At 45.4% G+C, this 22954-nt stretch overlaps 1 protein-coding gene across 1 annotated transcript in view; it reads left to right on the top strand.

Moving 5' to 3' along the window:
• LOC139413799 (plexin-A1-like) overlaps window positions 1-22954 on the top strand; it is a 311289-nt gene that overhangs the window by 24734 nt on the left and 263601 nt on the right. The window contains exon 2 of the mRNA XM_071161567.1: window positions 18549-18731. Coding sequence (XP_071017668.1) covers window positions 18549-18731 — 183 coding nt within the window. The remainder of the gene's footprint in view (window positions 1-18548; window positions 18732-22954) is intronic.

Here is a 22954-nt window from a genome sequence, read left to right as displayed (position 1 = left end):
CATAACCTGAAAAGCCGCTCAGCAAGGAAGAAGCCACTGCTCCAAAACCGCCATAAAAAAGCCAGACTACGCTTTGCAACTGCACATTGGGACAAAGATCATACTTTTTGGAGAAATGTCCTCTGGTCTGATGAAACACAAATAGAACTGTTTGGCCATAATGACCATTGTTATGTTTGGAGGAAAAAGGGGGAAGAAGGAAAAAGCCGAAGAACATCATCCCAACCGTGTAGCACGGGGGTGGCAGCGTCATTTTGTGGGGATGCTTTGCTGCAGGAAGGACTGGTGCACTTCACAAAATAGATGGAATCATGAGGTAGGAAAATTATGTGGATATATTGAAGCAACATCTCAAGACATCATTCAGGAAGTTAAAGCTTGTTTGCAAGTGGGTCTTCCAAATGGACAATGACCCCAAACATACTTCCAAGGTTGTGGCAAAAAAAGGACAACAAAACCAAGGTATTGGAGTGGCCATCACAAAGCCCTGGCCTCAATCCCATAGAAGATATGATGGCAGAACGGAAAAAGTTTGTGCGAGTAAGGAGGCCTACAAACCTGACTCAGTTACACCAGCTCTGTCAGGAGGAATGGGCCAAAATTCACCCAACTTATTGTGGGAAGTTTGTGGAAGGCTACCCGAAATGTTTGACCCAATTTAAACAATGTAAAGGCAATGCTAACAAATACTAATTGAGTGTATGTACACTTCTGACCCACTGGGAATGTGATGAAAGAAATAAAAGCTGAAATAAATCATTCTCTCTACTATTATTTTGACATTTCACATTCTTAAAATAAAGTGGTGATCCTAACTGACCTAAGACATAATACAATTTTTACTAGGATTAATTGTCAGGAATTGTGAAAAACTGAGTTTAAATGTATTTGACTAAGGTGTATGCAAACTTCCGACTTGTGCATTTAAATACAATTCAAGGCTTGTCGCTACAAGTAGGGATGGCAGGTAGCCTAGCAGAAAATGGTGTTGGGCCAGGAACTGAAAGGTTGCTGGTTCAAATCCCCAAGCCGACCAATTGGAAGATCTGCCGCTGTTCCTTTGCGCAAAGATACTTAATGGTAATTGCTCCTGTAAGTCACTCTGGATAAGAGCGTCTGCTAAATGGCTAAAATGTAAATGTAAGTAGAAACAACCAATCAAACACTCCCATCTCCAAACAGCTCCTATCTCAAGGCCATCAGATTGTTAAACAGCTCTCACTAACATTGAGTGGCTGCTGCCAACATACTGACTCATCTCTAGCCACTTTAATAATTAAAAATGGATGCAGTAATTGCATCACTAGCCACTTTAAACAATGCCACTTTGTATAATGTTTACATACCCTTCATTACTCATCTCATATGTATATACTGTACTCTATACCATCTACTGCATCTTGCCTATGCTGTTTGGCCATCGCTCATCCATATATTTGTATGTACATATTCTTATTCATTCCTTTACACTTGTGTGTATAAGGTAGTTGTTGTGAAATTGTTAGATTATTTGTTAGATATTACTGCATGGTCGGAACTAGAAGCTCAAGCATTTCGCTACACTCGTGTTATCATCTGCTAACCATGTGTATGTGATAAATACAATTTGATTTGGTTTGCTCCATTGCCATGGCGTTATAGGCCTATCTGATGTGAGAGATTGGCCCCCTGAGAGATTTTACAGGTAGCCTGTAATGATATGTTTTTTAAAACTGTGTGTGCATATTGCGTGTGTGTGTGTGTTAGATGTGCACATATGTGTGTGTTATTGTGTGGTGCTAGTTGCAACTGCATCATTCTTTTTGTGTGTGTGTGTGTGCGTGCGTTGTGTGTGGACCCCTGAGCTTAAGCAGTGATGCGTGACAACGCTTGAATTTGGGCTGTAGGTCAAGAGTGCCCCCGGTGGAATGTATTCTGTCTGTCACATTGGTGGTGAGAGGAACATGACATGTACATACGGTCCTGTGTACTTTGTTACTGGAAGTACAGCTCACTAGTAGGACATGTTGTTCAGTGTAGCTTTGGACGTTGGTGTCAATACCTAACCCAAGTGCTTTGAGCTGTTACCCAGTGGGATGTGTGAATAATATGTCTGTGCTGAGAGATGCCAGGCTGTTTTAGCATATGTGTGGGATGTGACAGCGTGTGTTTAGGTACACCCTCACCAGTATGTGCATCTATTTATAGTGTGTGTGTGTGTGTGTGTGTGCACAGACCTGACCAATCACAGAATCAGACCGTTGCATATCCATGCACGCTGCATACTGATAGTGTTGGGAGTAATGCATCACAAAAGTAACAGTACAGTAATATATTACTTTTATGACTAACAATGTAATATAACGATAACGTAATATTTTTGTTACTTTGTCAGGTAACGCTTCCATTACTTTAAGAATCAAATTGTTACGCCGGTAGCAATCTCTCAGGGGGCTCCCCTCCTCTCCTGCTATCGGAATTAATGCTCTAACAGTCTGTAACAGTCTAGGCTGTAGCGGTCTAGGCTGCGGCTGTAGCGGTCTAGGCTGCGGCTGTAGCGGTCTAGGCTGCGGCTGTAGCGGTCTAGGCTGCGGCTGTAACGGTCTAGGCTGCGGCTGTAACGGTCTAGGCTGCGGCTGTAACGGTCTAGGCTGCGGCTGTAGCGGTCTAGGCTGCGGCTGTAGCGGTCTAGGCTGCGGCTGTAGCGGTCTAGGCTGCGGCTGTAGCGGTCTAGGCTGCGCACTCTCCTGTTTTTTTTACATCTACGTTAGGCACATTTATGAATCGTAATAGATAGGTCTCTTCAGTTTTACAGGTGAAATCTCCATGGAGCATCTGCATACCAACCATTTGATCTCAGTCCTCCCTGCTTCTCCTTCACCAAAATCCAGACAGCTGAAACAGCTGCAGAATCTGGATCCCTACAAATCAGCTGGCCTAGACAATCTGGACTCTCTCTTCCTAAAAGTATCCGCTGCCATTGTCGCAACCACTATTACTAATCTGTACAACCTCTCTTTCGTATCCCCTCTTCAAAGTGGGAGACACTCTAGACCCAAACTGTTGCAGACCTATATCCATCTTGCACTGCCTTTCTAAAGTCTTCAAATGCCAAGTGTACAAACAGATCACCGACCATCTCGATTCCCACCGTACCATCTCCGCTATGCAATCCGGTTTCCGAGCTAGTCACGGGTGCACCTCAAGGTCAAGGTCCTAAACGATATCATAACCACCATCGATAAATAACAGTACTGTGCAGCCGTCTTCATCGACCTGGCCAAGGGTTTCGATTCTGTCAATCGCCACATTCTTATTGGCAGACTCGACAGCCTTGCTTTCTCAAATGACTGCCTCGCCTGGTTTACCAACTACTTCTCTAATAGAGTTCAGTGTGTCAAATTGGAGGGCCTGTTGTCCGGACCTCTGGCAGTCTCTATGGGGGTGCCACAGGGTTCAATTCTTGGGCCGACTCTTTTATCGGTATATATCAACGATGTCGCTCTTGCTGCTGGTGATTCTTTGATCCACTTCTATGCAGACGACACCATTCTGTATACTTCTGGCCCTTCTTTGGACACTGTGTTAACAAACCGCTCTTCAACCGATCGCTGCCCGCACCTGCCCACCTGCCTAGTATCACTACTAGGTTCATATTAAGCATCTCCAATCCAAAATTAAATCTAGAATCTGCTTCCTATTTCGCAACAATGCCTCCTTCACTCATGCTGCCAAACATACCCTCGTAAAACTGACTATCCTGCCCATCATTGACTTCGGCGATGTCATATACAAAATAGCCTCCAACACTCTACTCAACAAATTAGACTACATCCATCACAGTGCCATCCGTTTTGTCACCAAAGCCCCATATACTACCCACCATTGCGACCTGTATGCTCTCGTTGGCTGGTCCTTGCTACATATTCGCCGCCAAACCCACTGGCTCCAGGTCATCTGTAAGTCTTTGCTAAGTAAAGCTCTGCCTTATCTCAGCTCCCTGGTCACCATAGCAACACCCACTCGTAGCACGCGCTCCAGCAGGTATATTTCACTGTTCATCCCCAAAGCCAACACCTCCTTTAGCCGCCTTTCCTTCCAGTTCTCTGCTGCCAATTACTGGAACGAATTGCAAAAATCACTGAAGCTGGAGGCTTATATCTCCCTCACTAACTTCAAGCATTGCTGTTAGAGCAGCTTACCGATCGCTGCAGCTGTACACAGCCCATCTGTAAATAGCCCATCCCTACCTCATCCCCATTTTTTTTTTTTTTTTTTTTTTTTTTTTTCTCTGCTCCAACACTATTTCGCCACTATGGCCTATTTTTTTTGCCTTACCTCCTTACTTTATTTGCACACACTGTATACAGATTTTCTGTGTGTTATTGACTGTATGTTTGTTTATCCTATGTGTTATTCTGTGTTGTTTTTGTCACACTGCTTTGCTTTATCTTGGCCAGGTACCTGGTTAAATAAAGGTGAAATACATTTGTTTTATATATATATCTATATATATATATCTATATCAGTTTCATGAGAATATGCATTTATATATATGTTTTAATTAGGCTATGTAGCCTACAGTGAGTGAATTATGTAGCCTACAGTGAGTGAATTTTGTAGCCTACAGTGTGTGAATTATAGAGCAGACGTTAACAAACTGTAGCCTACCTCTGTTTTGCTTCTTTTTCTTTGTGGCGCGTGCTGTTGTGTTCTCACATGCGGAAAACTATCTGACCGTTTGAACTCATAAGAAACGAGGTGGACTTTTTCAACAAAATGTAGAAAGTGTCAATGGGTCTAAATACATTTTGAAGGCACTGTATATAGTAATATATGTATGCGTGTAAGTCTAATGTCTAGGTTCATGTTTTCGTTATTTTTCGGACCTCAGGAAGACTAGTTATCGCCCCTGGCGTCGGCTAATCGAGATCCCCATAAAATCTAAATGCAAACAATGTCAGGTAAATCCTCGACACAAAATTGTGTTGAAATAAAAGGCATTTAACGTAATAGTGGTTAGAGCATTGGACTAGTAACCGGAAGGTTGCAAGTTCAAACCCCCGAGCTGACAAGGTCAGAATCTGTCGTTCTGCCCCTGAACAGGCAGTTAACCCACTGTTCCTAGGCCGTCTTGGAAATAAGAATTTGTTCTTAACTGACTTGCCTGGTTAAATAAAGGTAAAATTAAAAAAATAAGAAAGTAATATGTAATATTACTTTTCATGCAAAGTAACATTGTAGCGCGTTGATTTTGTTAAATATAACATGTAATATCCCAACACTGATCATACATGTATAAATGCATGAACGCACATAGAATTAATAAATCAAATCAAATGTTATTTGTCACATACACATGGTTAGCAGATGTTAATGCAAGTGTAGCGAAATGCTTGTGCTTCTAGTTCCGACAATGCAGTAATAACCAACAAGTAATCTAACAATTCCAAAACTACTACCTTATACACACAAGTGTAAAGGGATAAAGAATATGTACATAAAGATATGTGAATGAGTGATGGTACAGAACGGCATAGGCAAGATGCAGTAGATCGTATCGAGTGCAGTATATACATGAGATGAGTATGTAAACAAAGTGGCATAGTTTAAAGTGGCTAGTGATACATGTATTACATAAAGATGCAGTAGATGATATAGAGTACAGTATACAGTACGTAGACATATGAGATGAATAATGTAGGGTGTGTAAACATTATATTAAGTAGCATTGTTTAAAGTGGCTAGTGGTATATTTTACATCAATTCCCATTATTAAAGTGGCTGGAGTTGAGTCAGTGTGTTGGCAGCAGCCACTCAATGTTCGTGGTGGCTGTTTAACAGTCTGATGGCCTTGAGATAGAAGCTGTTTTTCAGTCTCTCGGTCCCAGCTTTGATGTACCTGCACTGACCTCGCCTTCTGGATGATAGCGGGGAGAACAGGCAGTGGCTCGGGTGGTTGTTGTCCTTGATGATCTTTATGGCCTTCCAGTGACATCGGGTGGTGTAGGTGTCCTGGAGGGCAGGTAGTTTGCCCCCGGTGATGCGTTGTGCGGACCTCACTACCCTCTGGAGAGCCTTACGGTTGTGGGCGGAGCAGTTGCCGTACCAGGCGGTGATACAGCCCGACAGGATGCTCTCGATTGTGCATCTGTAGAAATTTGTGAGTGCTTTTGGTGACAAGCCAAATTTCTTCAGCCTCCTGAGGTTGAAGAGGCGCTGCTGCGCCTTCTTCACGATGCTGTCTGTGTGGGTGGACCAATTCAGTTTGTCTGTGATGTGTATGCCGAGGAACTTAAAACTTACTACCCTCTCCACTGCTGTTCCATCGATGTGGAAAGGGGGGGGTTCCCTCTGCTGTTTCCTGAAGTCCACAATCATCTCCTTAGTTTTGTTGGTGTTAAGTGTGAGGTTATTTTCCTGACACCACACTCCGAGGGCCCTCACCTCCTCCCTGTAGGCTGTCTCGTCGTTGTAGGTAATCAAGCCTACCACTGTTGTGTCGTCCGCAAACTTGATGATTGAGTTGGAAATGTGCGTGGCCACGCAGTCGTGGGTGAACAGGGAGTACAGGAGAGGGCTCAGAACGCACCCTTGTGGGGACCCAGTGTTGAGGATCAGCGGGGTGGAGATGTTGTTACCTACCCTCACCATCTGGGGGAGGCCCGTCAGGAAGCCCAGTACCCAGTTGCACAGGGCGGGGTCGAGACCCAGGGTCTCGAGCTTGATGACGAGTTTGGAGGGTACTATGGTGTTAAATGCTGAGCTGTAGTCGATGAACAGCATTCTCACATAGGTATTCCTCTTGTCCAGATGGGTTAGGGCAGTGTGCAGTGTGGTTGAGATTGCATCGTCTGTGGACCTATTTGGGCGGTAAGCAAATTGGAGTGGGTCTAGGGTGTCATATAGGGTGGAGGTAATATGGTCCTTGACTAGTCTCTCAAAGCATTTCATGATGACGGAAGTGAGTGCTACGGGGCGGTAGTCGTTTAGCTCAGTTACCTTAGCTTTCTTGGGAACAGGAACAATGGTGGCCCTCTTGAAGCATGTGGGAACAGCAGACTGGGATAGGGATTATTTGAATATGTCCGTAAACACACCAGCCAGCTGGTCTGCGCATGCTCTGAGGGCGCGGCTGGGGATGCCGTCTGGGCCTGCAGCCTTGCGAGGGTTAACACGTTTAAATGTTTTACTCACCTCGGCTGCAGTGAAGGAGAGTCCGCATGTTTTGGTTGCGGGCCATGTCAGTGGCACTGTATTGTCCTCAAAGCTTGCAAAAAAGTTATTTTGTCTGCCTGGGAGCAAGGCATCCTGGTCGTGACTGGGCTGGTTTTCTTTTTGTAATCCGTGATTGACTGTAGACCCTGCCACATACCTCTTGTGTCTGAGCCGTTGAATTGCGATTCTACTTTGTCTCTATATTGACGCTTAGCTTGTTTGATTGCCTTGCGGAGGGAATAGCTACACTGTTTGTATTCGGTCATGTTTCCGGTCACCTTGCCCTGATTAAAAGCAGTGGTTCGCGCTTTCAGTTTCACGCGAATGCTGCCATCAATCCACGGTTTCTGGATTTGGAATGTTTTAATCGTTGCTATGGGAATGACATCTTCAACGCACGTTCTAATGAACTCGCTCACCGAATCAGCGTATTCGTTAATGTTGTGGTTTGACGCAATACGAAACATATCCCAGTCCACGTGATGGAAGCAGTCTTGGAGTGTGGAATCAGATTGGTCGGACCAGCGTTGAACAGACCTCAGCGCGGGAGCATCTTGTTTTAGTTTCTGTTTGTAGGCAGACAGGAGAGCGGGAGAGGGCCTTATATGCGTCGCGGAAGTTAGAATAGCAATGATCCAAGGTTTTGCCAGCCCTGGTTGCGCAATCGATATGCTGATACAATTTAGGGAGTCTTGTTTTCAGATTAGCCTTGTTAAAATCCCCAGCTACAATGAATGCAGCCTCAGGATATGTGGATTCCAGTTTGCAAAGAGTCAAATAAAGTTCGTTCAGAGCCATCGATGTGTCTGCTTGGGGGGGAATATATACGGCTGTGATTATAATCGAAGAGAAAAGAAATGAATCTGTGTGTGTGTGTTTGCACATAATGCGTTGGTGAAGAGAGGTGTGTGTGTTTTTGCACATTATGTATTGGTGAAGAGAAGTGTGTGTATCTGCATGCATGCCTTGTGTGTTTGAGAGGTGAGGGCAAGTGAAGGCCAATGGATGCTGCCTAATGAGAAGACAGCTAATGAATAGAGAGGAGCGGAGGGCAAGAGGGTGACAGGACACACACGCCTGCACACACGCACAGATGAATTGAGGCTAGTCCCGAAACCATCCTGAAACCATCCTGTCAGCAGTGTCGGAGCTCAGAAGAGATGGTGCTAGCTACCCCCTTCTCCTTTTCTCTCCTCCTCTCGCCTCTCCTTTTCTCAAATTGTCTCTGCTCTCCTTCTCTCCTTTTCTCTCTCATCTGGGGTCAGTGCCTGCAGACAGCAGCTGTCAATTAAAGGGTAGAATCGGGGTTATCCTAGGGGCGGTGTGCGTGTGTGTCTCTGATCGGCTACTCTGCCTCCGAACCCGACTAAAGGCTCTACATCAGTGTGTGCGTATTTGTGATCGGCTACTCTGCCTCCGAACCCAACTAGAGGCTCTACATCAGTGTGTTTGTGCGTGTGTGTATGCTTTTGGTCATAAGAATATATATATAAGCTACAATCTATCTATAACCTGTAAGATAACATGACAATATTACCCCTATGAGTGTGTGTGCGTATTTAGCTACATATTGTGAAGTACTTATATAAAATGTGCCGGTGAATCAATGCATACCTCTACTTGGTGTGTACATGTGGGTTTCTCTGTATAGACAGATGCATGGTCCATATTATTAGTATGCTATTAGCAATAAGCATTATAGAAAGACTGAAGCATGGGTTTACCTATCTGCATTTACCCTATTGGGTTGGCTAATAATTAGTGGAGTCCTGCATTAGGTCGGATTCCCACGGTTCCCCACAGCTGAGCCGCAAAAGAAATCAGCTGGCGGGTGGAATGAAAACATCCTTTCAAACCGCGGGTCGGCTTGCTCTTCAGAAAAATTACACTGCGGGTCGGAAACCTTTTAAATCAAGATAAAACACTTTTTACCCAAGACCCAGGAGCTGTTGTGTTGTGAATTCCATTCTGTGAGCGGCTCATTTTACGTTATTTGAAAACAAAATAATCTCCAAAATATATAAGGGCCATTGCACTTATGGTGCCGACTAGGAACATGTTCCCGCTGTTCGTAACTAAAACAATGTAACTAATAATGGCACTGAATAGGGCAACTTTCCCGCTGTTGTTAGTGCCAGTCTGCACGTTCAAACTAAAACAATGTAACTAATAATGGCATCTTTATGCTTTTTTAAAATAAAATAATGATTAAAAATACTCATTCAAAATGCCAATGTTTATTTCGTTATGATCCATAATGAGTTACTATGGGGAATAAATATCACTGAATTACAGAAATATATGTAATTATTGGCGGAGAGTCATGTCATATTCTTTGATGTACTGTAGGCCTGTAAATGTGAATTGAATGTAGGAGAATATAACAGAATAGATCAGGTTTAGATAATACAATGAAAAAAAACATACGTTTTTTATTTTTATTGTTGTATCATCTTTAAAATGAACAAGATAAAAACTAACATTCAGATAGGATGATGGGGACAATTTCAGTGGAAAATATAAGAGGGCGACAGTACTTGTGCAAAGTTTCAGAATGATAACTTCCAAAATGAGTGGGCTACATGACATTTATCATGAAGTCACCCAGGTGTCCCACACAAGTAGCCCAAATGTACCCAAGTGGCCAAATTGGTGAAGGTATACATTTTGAAACAAATAACTATATACAAAATGCCAAAATGGTATTCGAACACACCCCCCCAAAAAATGTAGAAAAAAATATGAAGAAAAAAATATATACATTTACAAAATAACATGGGTAACTATTTACACACTTTCAATATTTGGAAGACCCTCAGTCCTCTTTCAAATCAAATGTATTTATATAGCCCTTCGTACATCAGCTAATATCTCAAAGTGTTGTACAGAAACCCAGCCTAAAACCCCAAACAGCAAGCAATGCAGGTGTAGAAGCACGGTGGCTAGGAAAAACTCCCTAGAAAAGCCAAAACCTAGGAAGAAACTTAGAGAGGAACCAGGCTATGAGGGCTGGCCAGTCCTCTTCTGGCTGTGCCGTGTGGAGATTATAACAGAACATGGCCGAGATTTTCAAAAGTTCATAGATGACCAGCAGGGTCAAATAATAATAATAATAATAATCACATAATCACTAAACAGTAGTAGGATGCAACAGGACAGCACCTCAAGAGTAAATATGAACAGTTTAGGGTTCCATAGCCGCAGGCAGAAAAGTTGAAACTGGAACAGCAGCAAGGCCAGGTGGACTGGGGACAGCATGGTCCTAGGGCTCAGGTCCTCCTCCGAGAGAAAGAGAGAATTAGAGAGAGCATACTTAAATTCACACAGGACACCGGATAAGACAGAAGAAGTACTCCAGATATAACAAACTGACCCTAGCCCCCCGACACATAAACTACTGCAGCATAAATGCTGGAGGCTGAGACAGGAGGGGTCAGGAGACACTGTGGCCCCATCCGATGAGACCCCCGGACAGGGCCAAACAGGAAGGATATCACCCACTTTGCCAATGCTCTACACAATATTGTGCTACTGAGGTATAATAAACATATATATATATATATATATATATATATATATATATATATATATATATATATGAGTACAGGGAACATAAGGTTGAATATATTATTATAGACCTCCTACATCTACTGTCTCTTTTACATTATAAAAATTTCAGCTAGATCTACTGTCTTTATTATATTACAACAGACCAGCTATATCTACTGTCTCCATTTCACTTTGGCCATTGTTGTGGGCCTGCCCTCAGCCTCAAATAGGCTATTTCATTTCACAAATAATATTTTATATTATTAATTTCAAACAACTGCATTAGCATGAGAAGAACCAGTTCAAAACGGTGACATTGTTCCTCTTCTGCAGGCACGTTACAGATTATACACAGTGGCTACAACGGTGTCCTCTCCGTTCAAAAAATATTCCTCCCCTTGGGAATCGATCTCTGTCTCACTTTTCCGATCAATTTCTTCTACAATTGTGTGTACAGCTGTATATCTAGACTTAGATTTAGCTTTCCCTGACTTAGTCGCCATACTGATTGATATATAAACAGCTGAATCTGTGCGTTTACCAAAACAACGCTGTGCGTAAAATGTGTAGCTCCTTCCGGAATAAAACTTCAATAGCGAATGACTCTCTTTACACTGGAGTTTACGACGTGGGTTGGTCTTCCAACATACAACCATTGCATATTGCCGCTTACCTCAGCTCATTGGCTATCTTCCCAGCTAGATTTCAAGACGATCAGTGGTCATTGGGTTAAAATACAGTCAATCAATGAAACAGTGAACTGATTTTGTTACGCCTGTGCTGGTTGAAATAGTTGTTTTTTATGGGGCTCTGTCCTCAGATAATCGCATCGTATTCTTTCACACTAAATCCTTTTTTAAATCTGACGACGCAGTTGGATTAGCATTCTAGGCTTTCTATACATGTAAGACACTTGTATTTTGATGAATGCTTAATATGACTATTTATGTAGCGATCACCGTATGTTGTGGAATTTCAGCCCGCTACCGGGTTCCGTGCTCAGAGAGGTTAAACAAAGCGATTATTATTATTAATAAATTCATTTAGAATGAGATATTCTCACAGATCCTAATGGAAAATTCCCCTTAGATATTAATTTAGAATCCTCCAATCCTCTAAATGTAATTATTGTCACGTCATTGAAAAAAATATTTTAAAATATACTGTAGGCCCACCATAGGCGAAATGAGTATTGGTTACACTACATTTAGGGTGTGGAAATGTTATGCCCCTTAGATATTAATTTAGAATCCTCCAATCCTCTTATGCTGTAGCCTACTCTCGACCATCATGTTGTACAGTGCAATATTTTCCATTCCATCCTTACGGAAACCCTGAGGGTTTCGTTTTTCTCGCAATAGAAACACCATAATATTAATCAAATGAATTAAGCCACATTTCTAAAAATCAATCCCATATACTATGTTATTACAAAAAAGGTTTTAAATTATCTAGTAATGCCAATATGGGAGACTATCAAATGCGTCTCAAAGATGCCATCTGGTGGTCAGACTAGCACTAACTTGCATTAACATAAAAAATGGCTGACAATTAAATAGCGTGCCATAGAATTCTGCAGCAGCCCGCAAGGTGTGCTGCGGTATGACACAACTTTTAAAGGAGGAACCACTGTAGGCCTAACACTGCTAATCGCTGTTTATTATCTATGCATAGTCACTTTACCCCTACATACATGTACATATTACCTTGACTAACCTGTACCGCCGCACAGTGACTTTGTACTGGTCCCCCCTGTGTATATAGCCATTTATTGTTACTTTTTTAACTTTAGTTTATTTAGTAAATATTTTCATAATTCTTATTTTTCTTACCTGCATTGGTTAAGTAAGCATTTCACTGTAAGGTCTACACCGTTTGTTTTTGGCGCTTGTGACAAATATATTTTTTTGAATGTAGCCTATTTTTGCAGTCTATATTAAATTCTGGGAAATCCCTCCCTATGGCACTAGTAACTTGAATGTGCCTCGAGAGGAATATTTATCTCGCATAGAAAACAACAAGCCGACTTAGTATATAGATCAAGTATTCTACACTAAGAAAATATATAAACACGACATGTAAAGTGTTTGTGCCGGACATTTTCCGTATGCACAAAAAGCTTATTTCTGTCAAAGTTGGTGCACAAATTTGTTTACATTCCTGTTAGTGAGCATTTCTCCTTTGCCAAGATAATCCATCCACCTGACAAATGTGGCATATCAAGAAGCTGATTAAACAGCATAGTCATTACACAGGTGCACCTTGTGCTAGTGACAATAAAAGGCCACTCTAAAATGTGTAGTTTTGTTACATACCTCAATGACACAGATGTTTCAAGTTTTGAGGGAGCGTGTAATTGGCATGCTGACTGCAGGAATGTCCACCAGAGATGTTGGCAGAACATTTGATGTTAATTTATATACCATAAGCTGCCACTAGTGTCGTTTTAGAGAATTTGGCAGTGTGTCCAACTGGCCACACAACCACAGACCATGTGTAACCACGCCAGCCCAGGACCTCCACAACCGGCTTCTTCACCACAGACCATGTGTAACCACGTCAGCCCAGGACCTCCACATCCGGCTTCTTCACCACAGACCATGTGTAACCACGCCAGCCCAGGACCTCCACATCCGGCTTCTTCACCACAGACCACGTGTAACCACGCCAGCCCAGGACCTCCACATCCGGCTTCTTCACCACAGACCACGTGTAACCACGCCAGCCCAGGACCTCCACAACCGGCTTCTTCACCACAGACCATGTGTAACCACGCCAGCCCAGGACCTCCACATCCGGCTTCTTCACCACAGACCACGTGTAACCACGCCAGCCCAGGACCTCCACATCCGGCTTCTTCACCACAGACCACGTGTAACCACGCCAGCCCAGGACCTCCACATCTGGCTTCTTCACCACAGACCACGTGTTACCACGCCAGCCCAGGACCTCCACAACCGGCTTCTTCACCACAGACCATATGTAACCACGCCAGCCCAGGACCTCCACAACCGGCTTCTTCACCACAGACCATGTGTAACCACGCCAGCCCAGGACCTCCACATCCGGCTTCTTCACCACAGACCACGTGTAACCACGCCAGCCCAGGACCTCCACATCCAGCTTCTTCACCACAGACCACGTGTAACCACGCCAGCCCAGGACCTCCACATCCGGCTTCTTCACCACAGACCACGTGTAACCACGCCAGCCCAGGACCTCCACATCCGGCTTCTTCACCACAGACCACGTGTAACCACGCCAGCCCAGGACCTCCACATCTGGCTTCTTCACCACAGACCACGTGTAACCACGCCAGCCCAGGACCTCCGCATCCAGCTTCTTCACCACAGACCATGTGTAACCACGCCAGCCCAGGACCTCCACATCCGGCTTCTTCACCACAGACCACGTGTAACCACACCAGCCCAGGACCTCCACATCCGGCTTCTTCACCACAGACCATGTGTAACCACACCAGCCCAGGACCTCCTCATCCAGCTTCTTCACCACAGACCACGTGTAACCACGCCAGCCCAGGACCTCCACATCCGGCTTCTTCACCACAGACCATGTGTAACCACGCCAGCCCAGGACCTCCTCATCCGGCTTCTTCACCTGTGGGATCATCTGACACCAGCCACCCAGAGCGCTGAGTTTGCACAACTGAAGAATTTCTGCCCAAACTATCACAAACCATTTCAGGGAAGCTCATCTGCGTGCTCATCGTCCTCACCAGCGTCTTGACCTGACTGCGGTTCAGCGTCCATCACCGACTTCAGTGAGTAAATGATCACCCCTATCGGCCACTGGCACGCTGGGAGAAGTGTGCTCTTCACGGATGAATCCTGGTTTCAACTGTATCGGGTAAATAGCAGACAGTGTTTGGCGTCGTTTGGACGAACGGTTTGCTGATGTCAATGTTGTGAACAAAGTGCCCCATGGTGGCGGTGGGGTTATGGTATGGACAGGCATTTTATTGATGGCAATTTAAATGCGTAGATATACCGTGACGAGATCCTGAGGCCCATTGTCGTGCCCATCATCAGCTCATGTTTCAGCATCATAACGCAGGGCCACATGTCGCAAGGATCTGTACACAATTCTTGGAAGCTGAAAATGTCCCAGTTCTTCCATGTTCTGCATACTCAACATTGAGCCTGTTTGGTATGCTCTGGATTGATGTGTACGACAGCGTGTTCCAGTTCCCGCCATTTTCCAGCAACTTCACACAGACATTGAAGAGGAGTGGAACAACATTCTACAGGCCACAATCAACAGCCTGATGAAACTCTATGCGAAGGAGATGTCGCGCTGCATTTGGAAAATGGTGGTCACACCAGATAGCGACTGGTTTTCCGATCTAATTAATGTATTTCAATTGACTCATTTCGTTATTTGAACTGTAACTCAGTAAAATCTTAGAAATTGTTGCATGTTGTGCTTAAATTTTGTTCAGTATACTATGGGGTTGTCAGATTTGTTTTATTCATTACTTGTTTTGGTTACAGAGGGAAAGTAAATGTGGACTGTTCCAGCATCTTCCAAGTGCGCCTCGGCAGAAATATTTTTAGTGTTCCGTATATACATTTTTTACTGTGTTGTATGCTCGTGCACTTTGCATGTGTTTTGACTATACTGTCCAGTGTAGCGAAGCTAACTTTTACCATAGCTATGTCTGTGTACTATGTAATGCATCTTAACCCTTTCAAATCCACCCACCCCAAAAATGCATTAACCCTTTGAGGTCCTTCACTCACACTCTGGTGTCAAGGGACTGCATGTTGTGTCTTACTATAAGTGTCTGAGTCAAATTCTGATTTAAGGAGACTTGCTTGACTGGGTTGAATATGGTCCCTCTTGTCACTTTGGTTTACAGGCTTTAGGACTAGGGGATATGTCTTGTGTGTGTGTGTGTAGACAAAACCGACCGACCAGACGGGAGACAGTCCAAGGCCATTAGCGAATAAATATACCTGTTTCAGTGGACAAACACACACACACTTCACTCCACTTCTCCCCATGCTTCTCCAGATGCACATTGCTAGGGAGTCATGGAAGGTTTCCGTAAAGCAGCTTTCTCTCCTTTTCTTTCTGTTGATGACAATTCCTCTCTCTCCACCAGGCCGCGGGGCGAACGAGGGGGCTTTGTTAACCGAATTGATACCCCAAATTTTTCCTGCTGTGAGATAGAAACCTTTTGGATAGATTAAGCGAGAGAAAAGGAGAGAGGAGGAAGGGGGGGGGGGGGGGGGGGGGGGGTAGAGAGGAGTGAGGATAATGATGTGTCGATTTACTGTCCTTGTCTACTGTAGCGCTTGGTAAGGGATGGATTTGAGGGAGGGGGAAGAGAGGGAGGGAGAAGAGAGGAAGAGGGAGGGGGGAGAGGGGGGAGGGGTGAGAGGCAAGCAATGGGCAGAGAGGGAGAGCGAGGGGGAGAGAGGGGCAGAGAGGGAGAGAGAGAGAGGGGGGCAGAGAGAAAGGGGCAGAGAGCGAGAGAGGGAGAAGAAAAAAGTAGAAAAGGGAGAATTATGGGATATCGACGCAACGCAAGCCATGCTGCATCAATTTCGACAGATGGAGAGAGGAAGCGTTATCTGTTCTCTTCTGGATCAATCAGATGATGCAGTGATACGATTTTAGATTACACCACCATTTACACACTCGCTCTGTGTGTGTGTGCAAGTGCGTGTTGCCAGTGTTAAACACACTGATGACACCTTCAATTCTAGCCTTCCTCGTGTAGCAACCTCTTAGGCCTCATAGCGTGTTGCGCGCACACAAACACACTCACACCGTCAAGGGTGTGTCATGACTGATTTGAGAGAGGTTGATTTGATATGAGTAGTGAGGTTGGTGACCTCTACCCTCTAGGCTGAATGTTTTAATGTGTCAGTGGTTCAGCTCGCAACCCAAGTAGCAGGTTGGAATTAGACCCCTTACTGAGTGGATTGGAGAATCAGTTGAGGAGACGCACAGACACACGCACTCAAACAGTACTTTGACATGCAGATACACACACAACTGACCCCAAAACATTGTCCCTTTCCTCTGTCTTTCTGTCACACAACCTTTGGTTATGCTGATGCGGTTAGCTATATATACACAAATATTAGACACTGTTATATCACTGCTACAACTCATCTAACCTCTCTCTCTCCATCCTCCTCTCTTTCTCTAACTCTCCCCCTCCCTCCCTTCTCTCTCTCCCCCTCGCTCTCTCCATCCCTCCCCTTCTCTCTCTCCCTCCCACCCCCTCTGCCTCCCCCTCCCCCTCCCTCCTTCCTTCCCTCCCTCCTTCCCTCCCTCCCTTCCCCTCTTGTGTCCCTCCCTCCATCCCCCTCTTCTCTCTCAACTCTTCTCTTCTCTGAAATGAACAAAGAACAGTAAACGTTACACTCACAAAAGTTTGAAAGGAGTAGAGGTTTCAAATGTCATTATTGCAATGATGTACAAATAGTTAAAGTGCAAAAGGGTTGTATTTACAATGGTGTTTGTTCTTCACCGGTTGCAAATCTGGCTGCTGTGATGGAACACTGTGGTATTTCACCCAATAGATTTGTTTTCAAATTCTTTGTGGGTCTGTGGAATTTGAGGGAAATATATCTGTCTAGTATGGTCATACATTTGGCAGGAGGTCAGGAAGTGCAGCTCAGTTTCCACTTCATCTTCTCTTGAGAGTCAGGTATGCCTACGGCGGTCTCTCTCAATAGCAAGGCTATGCTCACTGATTCTCTACATAGTCAAAGCTTTCCTCAATTTTGGGCCAGTCACAGTGGTCAGGTATTCTGCCACTGTGTACTCTCTGTTTATGGACAAATATAATTCCAGTTTGCTCTGTTATTTGGTTAATTCTTTCCCATGTGTAATTTTTTTCAAACTCTTCTCGCTCCTCTCTCTTGCTCCCCTCTCTCTCTGCCCCTCTTGCTCCCACTCTCGCGCTCTCTCTCTCTCTCTCTCTCTCTCTCTCCCCCCTGCTCTCTCTCTCTCTCCCCCCTGCTCTCTCTCTCTCTCCCCCTGCTCTCTCTCTCTCTCCCCCTGCTCTCTCTCTCTCTCCCCCCTGCTCTCTCTCTCTCTCTCTCTCTCTCTCCCCCCTGCTCTCTCTCTCTCCCCCTGCTCTCTCTCTCTCTCCCCCTGCGCTCTCTCTCTCTCTCCCCCTGCGCTCTCTCTCTCTCTCCCCCTGCGCTCTCTCTCTCTCTCCCCCCTGCTCTCTCTCTCTCTCTCTCTCCCCCCTGCTCTCTCTCTCTCTCTCCCCCTGCTCTCTCCCCTGCTCTTTCTCTCTCTCCCCCGCTCTTTCTCTCTCTCCCCCTGCTCTCTCTCCCCTGCTCTCTCTCCCCCGCTCTCTCCCTCCCCCGCTCTCTCCCCCCCGCTCTCTCCCCCCCGCTCTCTCCCCCCCGCTCTCTCCCCCCTGCTCTCTCCCCCCTGCTCTCTCCCCCCTGCTCTCTCCCCCCTGCTCTCTCCCCCCTGCTCTCTCTCCCCTGCCCTCTCTCCCCTGCTCTCTCTCCCCTGCTCTCTCTCCCCTGCTCTCTCTCCCCTGCTCTTTCTCTCCCCCGCTCTTTCTCTCTCTCCCCCGCTCTTTCTCTCCTCCGCTTTCTCGCTCTCTCCCCCCTGCTCTCTCCCCCCTGCTCTCTCTCCCCTGCTCTCTCCCCCCTGCTCTCTCTCTCTCTCTCTCCCCCGCTCTCTCCCCCCTGCTCTCTCTCCCCTGCTCTCTTTCTCTCTCTCTTCCCCGGCTCTCTTTCTCTCTCTCTTCCCCGGCTCTCTATCTCTCCCACGCTCTCTCTCTCCTGCTCTCTTTCTCTCAGCCTCTCCAGATTGATGACAACTTTTGCGGCCAGGACTTTAACCAGCCGCTGGGTGGGACCAGCACCATAGAAGGAATACCGCTCTTCATCGACAAGGAGGACGGCATGACCTCGGTGGCCGCTTACGATTACCACGGCAACACCGTGGCCTTCACAGGCACACGCAACGGCAGAATGAAGAAGGTAAGAAATAAGAGATCTATTGTTTTTTTTCTGGCAATGAAGAATGCTGCTGTTGGAGCTGGGTTTTTGTTCATGTCAGTTTGTTTCTCCCCTGCTTTATTGTGGACGGTGCTGCTGACTTGTGTGTGGACCTGGCCTACTATCTGGACTGCAGATGGAAAGGGATGTACATCTCCAGTCTACTGCATTAGCCTATGCTCTGTGGACCTTCAGGCATTCCCACAGTCTTGGCACATTCACAGGAGGTTGTCCCACTGTGTATGGTTAGGTATTATCAAAATTCTGATTCCGCCTAACTTTTATGGCTGTGTCCTATGGTTGGGCGATATATCAAATTAGATTAATTTCAATGTTTTTGCGCGATATTCCAAATGCCTTTATCTCAAGAATCTCGGTTTTGTTATTTTTAGTTTTTATGAGCATTTATGTCCGCTTGTTCCCATTTTACACCAGGGATCTATATTTAATGAAGTGATGCACTTCTCCACCCTAACAATGGGAGTCGTTGTCCCTAAGCGGGAAGACAGGCGACAAGCTTATGTCCAAAATTTGCCCATAGACACGCATGGCTTATTTTTTACAGATTTGAGCAAAAGTGAAACCTTTTGCTTCGCCTCTTCCTCTATGGTTTACACACTGTAAAAAGGCTGTCCTGCTCCTCTTCTCTCTACCTAACTCCCCCTCACAGTCCCTTCAGTTTGGCTGCTCAGCCTACTTTAGTCATCCCTCACCCATCATAGCCTTGCCATTCCCAACCATTCAGAGTGTTTGGAAATGCGTATCTGGACACTGGAGTCTTATCGTCGTCCGTAGGGACGACGATGTCAACGGTAACATGAAGGTCTGTATGTTCTGCATGCATCCAAATAACCACAACAAGATTCCAAGTCATTTGGATTACCAAACTCCATATAAACATCTTCAAAGGAAACAGGTGTGTGTGTGTGTGTGTGTGTGTGTGTGTGTGTGTGTGTGTGTGTGTGTGTGGTGAATATTAAGAGTACAGTGATGGGCCTCAACATCATGTTCTAACCAGACAGCACTATAGAGGGAGGAACCAAACCAGTCCGTTAGAAGCGGGTGGGAGCATTCACAGCCGACTGCTCAGACTGGTGAGGGCATACCAGCCAACCGTTTTTGCGTGGTCCTTCTAGCTGGATTTAATTACCAACTATTTTTTACATGTCATTTCTCCGGATTTAGAGACCAATAGTTTTTACACACATGCTCTCCACAGCCGATGTGAGTAAGACCATTTAAACAGGTCAACATTCACAAGGCCTCAGAGCCAGACTAATTACCAGGACGTGTACTGTGAGCATGCGCTGACCAACAGGCAAGTGTCTTCACTGACATTTTCAACCTCTCCCTGACCGAGTCTGTAATACCAACATGTTTTAAGCAGACCACCATCGTCCCTGTGCCCAAGAACACTAAGGTAACCTGCCTAATTGACTACCGACTCGTAGCACTCACGTCTGTAGCCATGAAGTGCTTTTAAAGGCTGGTCATGGCTCACATCAACACCATTATCCCAGAAACACGCTGATCCTCAACACAATATTACTCCCCCTGAATCTTTGGTGATCATCCCAAGAGCGTGGTGGTTGTTGTTGTTGGTGGTGTTGTTTGTTTTGTCTCAGTATTAGTACCTACTATGTATGTTGACTGTGGATTGTGTTTGGATTGTGTTTGGTAAGTGTTCATGATGGTTTGTCATACACATTTGTGTTTGTGTGTGTTTTGTAGTCTAAGGACAGAGCTCTTGGGGTAGATAGGAGCTCATTGTAATTCACCAAGTTACCTTGTCTGTTCTTCTGAAGGCCTGTCTGTCATTGATTCACCATTATGAATGTATAATCGTGTGTCTACGTGTTTGCATTTTGAAATCTTTGTATCTGAGTGTGTGTGTGTGTGTGTGTGTTATTTAATGTGTGTGTGTGACGTCTCTGTGTGTAGAAAGAGAGCGCTAAGCTGTTATTACATACATACATACATACGTGTGTACATACACATATCTGTGTCAAGACAAAAAAAGATAACTAGGTTTTAAGAAGGTTACTTTTGCTATTTGATTTAGAATTTTAAGACCCATTGAAGTATCAAAAACAAATATAAAAAAAAATATTGGATTAAACATTTTATTTGGCCTAACTGCTATTAATTATCCCATAAAAACACATTGAATAACAGACATGGACCTTAGTTTTTTAATAAACCCAACACATATTAGTAGCCACGTCACCAAATACAATACTTTTCTCTACTAGTTCTCCATCATGCACCGTTATACCGGCATGCACATGTGCGTGTTGGCATGAGTGTTTCTCTCTGTGTGTGGGCTTGTGTGTTTCTGTGTGTGTGTGGGCTTGTGTGTTTCTCTGTGTGTGTGGGCTTGTGTGTTTCTCTGTGTGTGTGGGCTTGTGTGTTTCTCTGTGTGTGTGGGCTTGTGTGTTTCTCTGTGTGTGTGGGCTTGTGTGTTTCTCTGTGTGTGTGGGCTTGTGTGTTTCTCTGTGTGTGTGGGCTTGTGTGTTTCTCTGTGTGTGTCCTGTGTTGTTCAGTTGGTAGAGCATGGAGCTTTTAGCACCATGGTTGTGACGTTGTGGATTGGATTCCCACGGGGGAGGAGTAAGGAGTTGTTTGCTCTTTCTCTGTGTAAGAGTGTCTACTAAATGACTCAAATGTGAATGTGTCATCTCCCAGATCAACTAGGCCCACCTCAGCGTACTTGGAAAGAGACGGTGAATAGAGGAGGAGATGATGATGGAGGGAGGGAGGATGAGAGAGAGAGGAGGTAGAGAGAATGATGAGGGAGAGGGTGAATAGAGGAGATGATGATGATGATGGAGGGAGGGAGGATGAGAGAGAGAGGAGGTAGAGAGAATGACGAGGGAGAGGGTGAATAGAGGAGATGATGATGGAGGGAGGGAGGATGAGAGAGAGAGGAGGTAGAGAGAATGATGAGGGAGAGGGTGAATAGAGGAGGAGATGATGATGATGATGGAGGGAGGGAGGATGAGAGAGAGAGGAGGTAGAGAGAATGATGAGGGAGAGGGTGAATAGAGGAGGAGATGATGATGATGGAGGGAGGGAGGATGAGAGAGAGAGGAGGTAGAGAGAATGATGAGGGAGAGGGTGAATAGAGGAGGAGATGATGATGATGGAGGGAGGATGAGAGAGAGAGGAGGTAGAGAGAATGATGAGGGAGAGGGTGAATAGAGGAGGAGATGATGATGATGGAGGGAGGGAGGATGAGAGAGAGAGGAGGTAGAGAGAATGATGAGGGAGAGGGTGAATAGAGGAGGAGATGATGATGGAGGGAGGGAGGATGAGAGAGAGAGGAGGTAGAGAGAATGATGAGGGAGAGGGTGAATAGAGGAGATGATGATGATGGAGGGAGGGAGGATGAGAGAGAGAGGAGGTAGAGAGAATGATGAGGGAGAGGGTGAATAGAGGAGGAGATGATGATGATGGAGGGAGGGAGGATGAGAGAGAGAGGAGGTAGAGAGAATGACGAGGGAGAGGGTGAATAGAGGAGGAGATGATGATGATGGAGGGAGGATGAGAGAGAGAGGAGGTAGAGATAATGATGAGGGAGAGGGTGAATAGAGGAGGAAATGATGATGGAGGGAGGGAGGATGAGAGAGAGAGGAGGTAGAGAGAATGATGAGGGTGAATAGAGGAGATGATGATGATGGAGGGAGGATGAGAGAGAGATGAGGTAGAGAGAATGATGAGGGAGAGGGTGAATAGAGGAGGAGATGATGATGATGGAGGGAGGGAGGATGAGAGAGAGAGGAGGTAGAGAGAATGATGAGGGAGAGGGTGAATAGAGGAGGAGATTATGATGATGGAGGGAGGGAGGATGAGAGAGAGAGGAGGTAGAGAGAATGATGAGGGAGAGGGTGAATAGAGGAGGAGATGATGATGGAGGGAGGGAGGATGAGAGAGAGAGGAGGTAGAGAGAATGATGAGGGAGAGGGTGAATAGAGGAGATGATGATGATGGAGGGAGGGAGGATGAGAGAGAGTGGAGGTAGAGAGAATGATGAGGGAGAGGGTGAATAGAGGAGGAGATGATGATGATGGAGGGAGGGAGGATGAGAGAGAGAGGAGGTAGAGAGAATGATGAGGGAGAGGGTGAATAGAGGAGGAGATGATGATGATGGAGGGAGGGAGGATGAGAGAGAGAGAGGAGGTAGAGAGAATGATGAGGGAGAGGGT

This window comes from Oncorhynchus clarkii, chromosome 7, assembly GCF_045791955.1.
Source record: "Oncorhynchus clarkii lewisi isolate Uvic-CL-2024 chromosome 7, UVic_Ocla_1.0, whole genome shotgun sequence".
Classification (NCBI taxonomy): Eukaryota; Metazoa; Chordata; class Actinopteri; order Salmoniformes; family Salmonidae; genus Oncorhynchus; species Oncorhynchus clarkii.
Note: the sequence above shows the minus strand (reverse complement) of the source record. Positions and strands in the feature narration are given on the sequence as shown.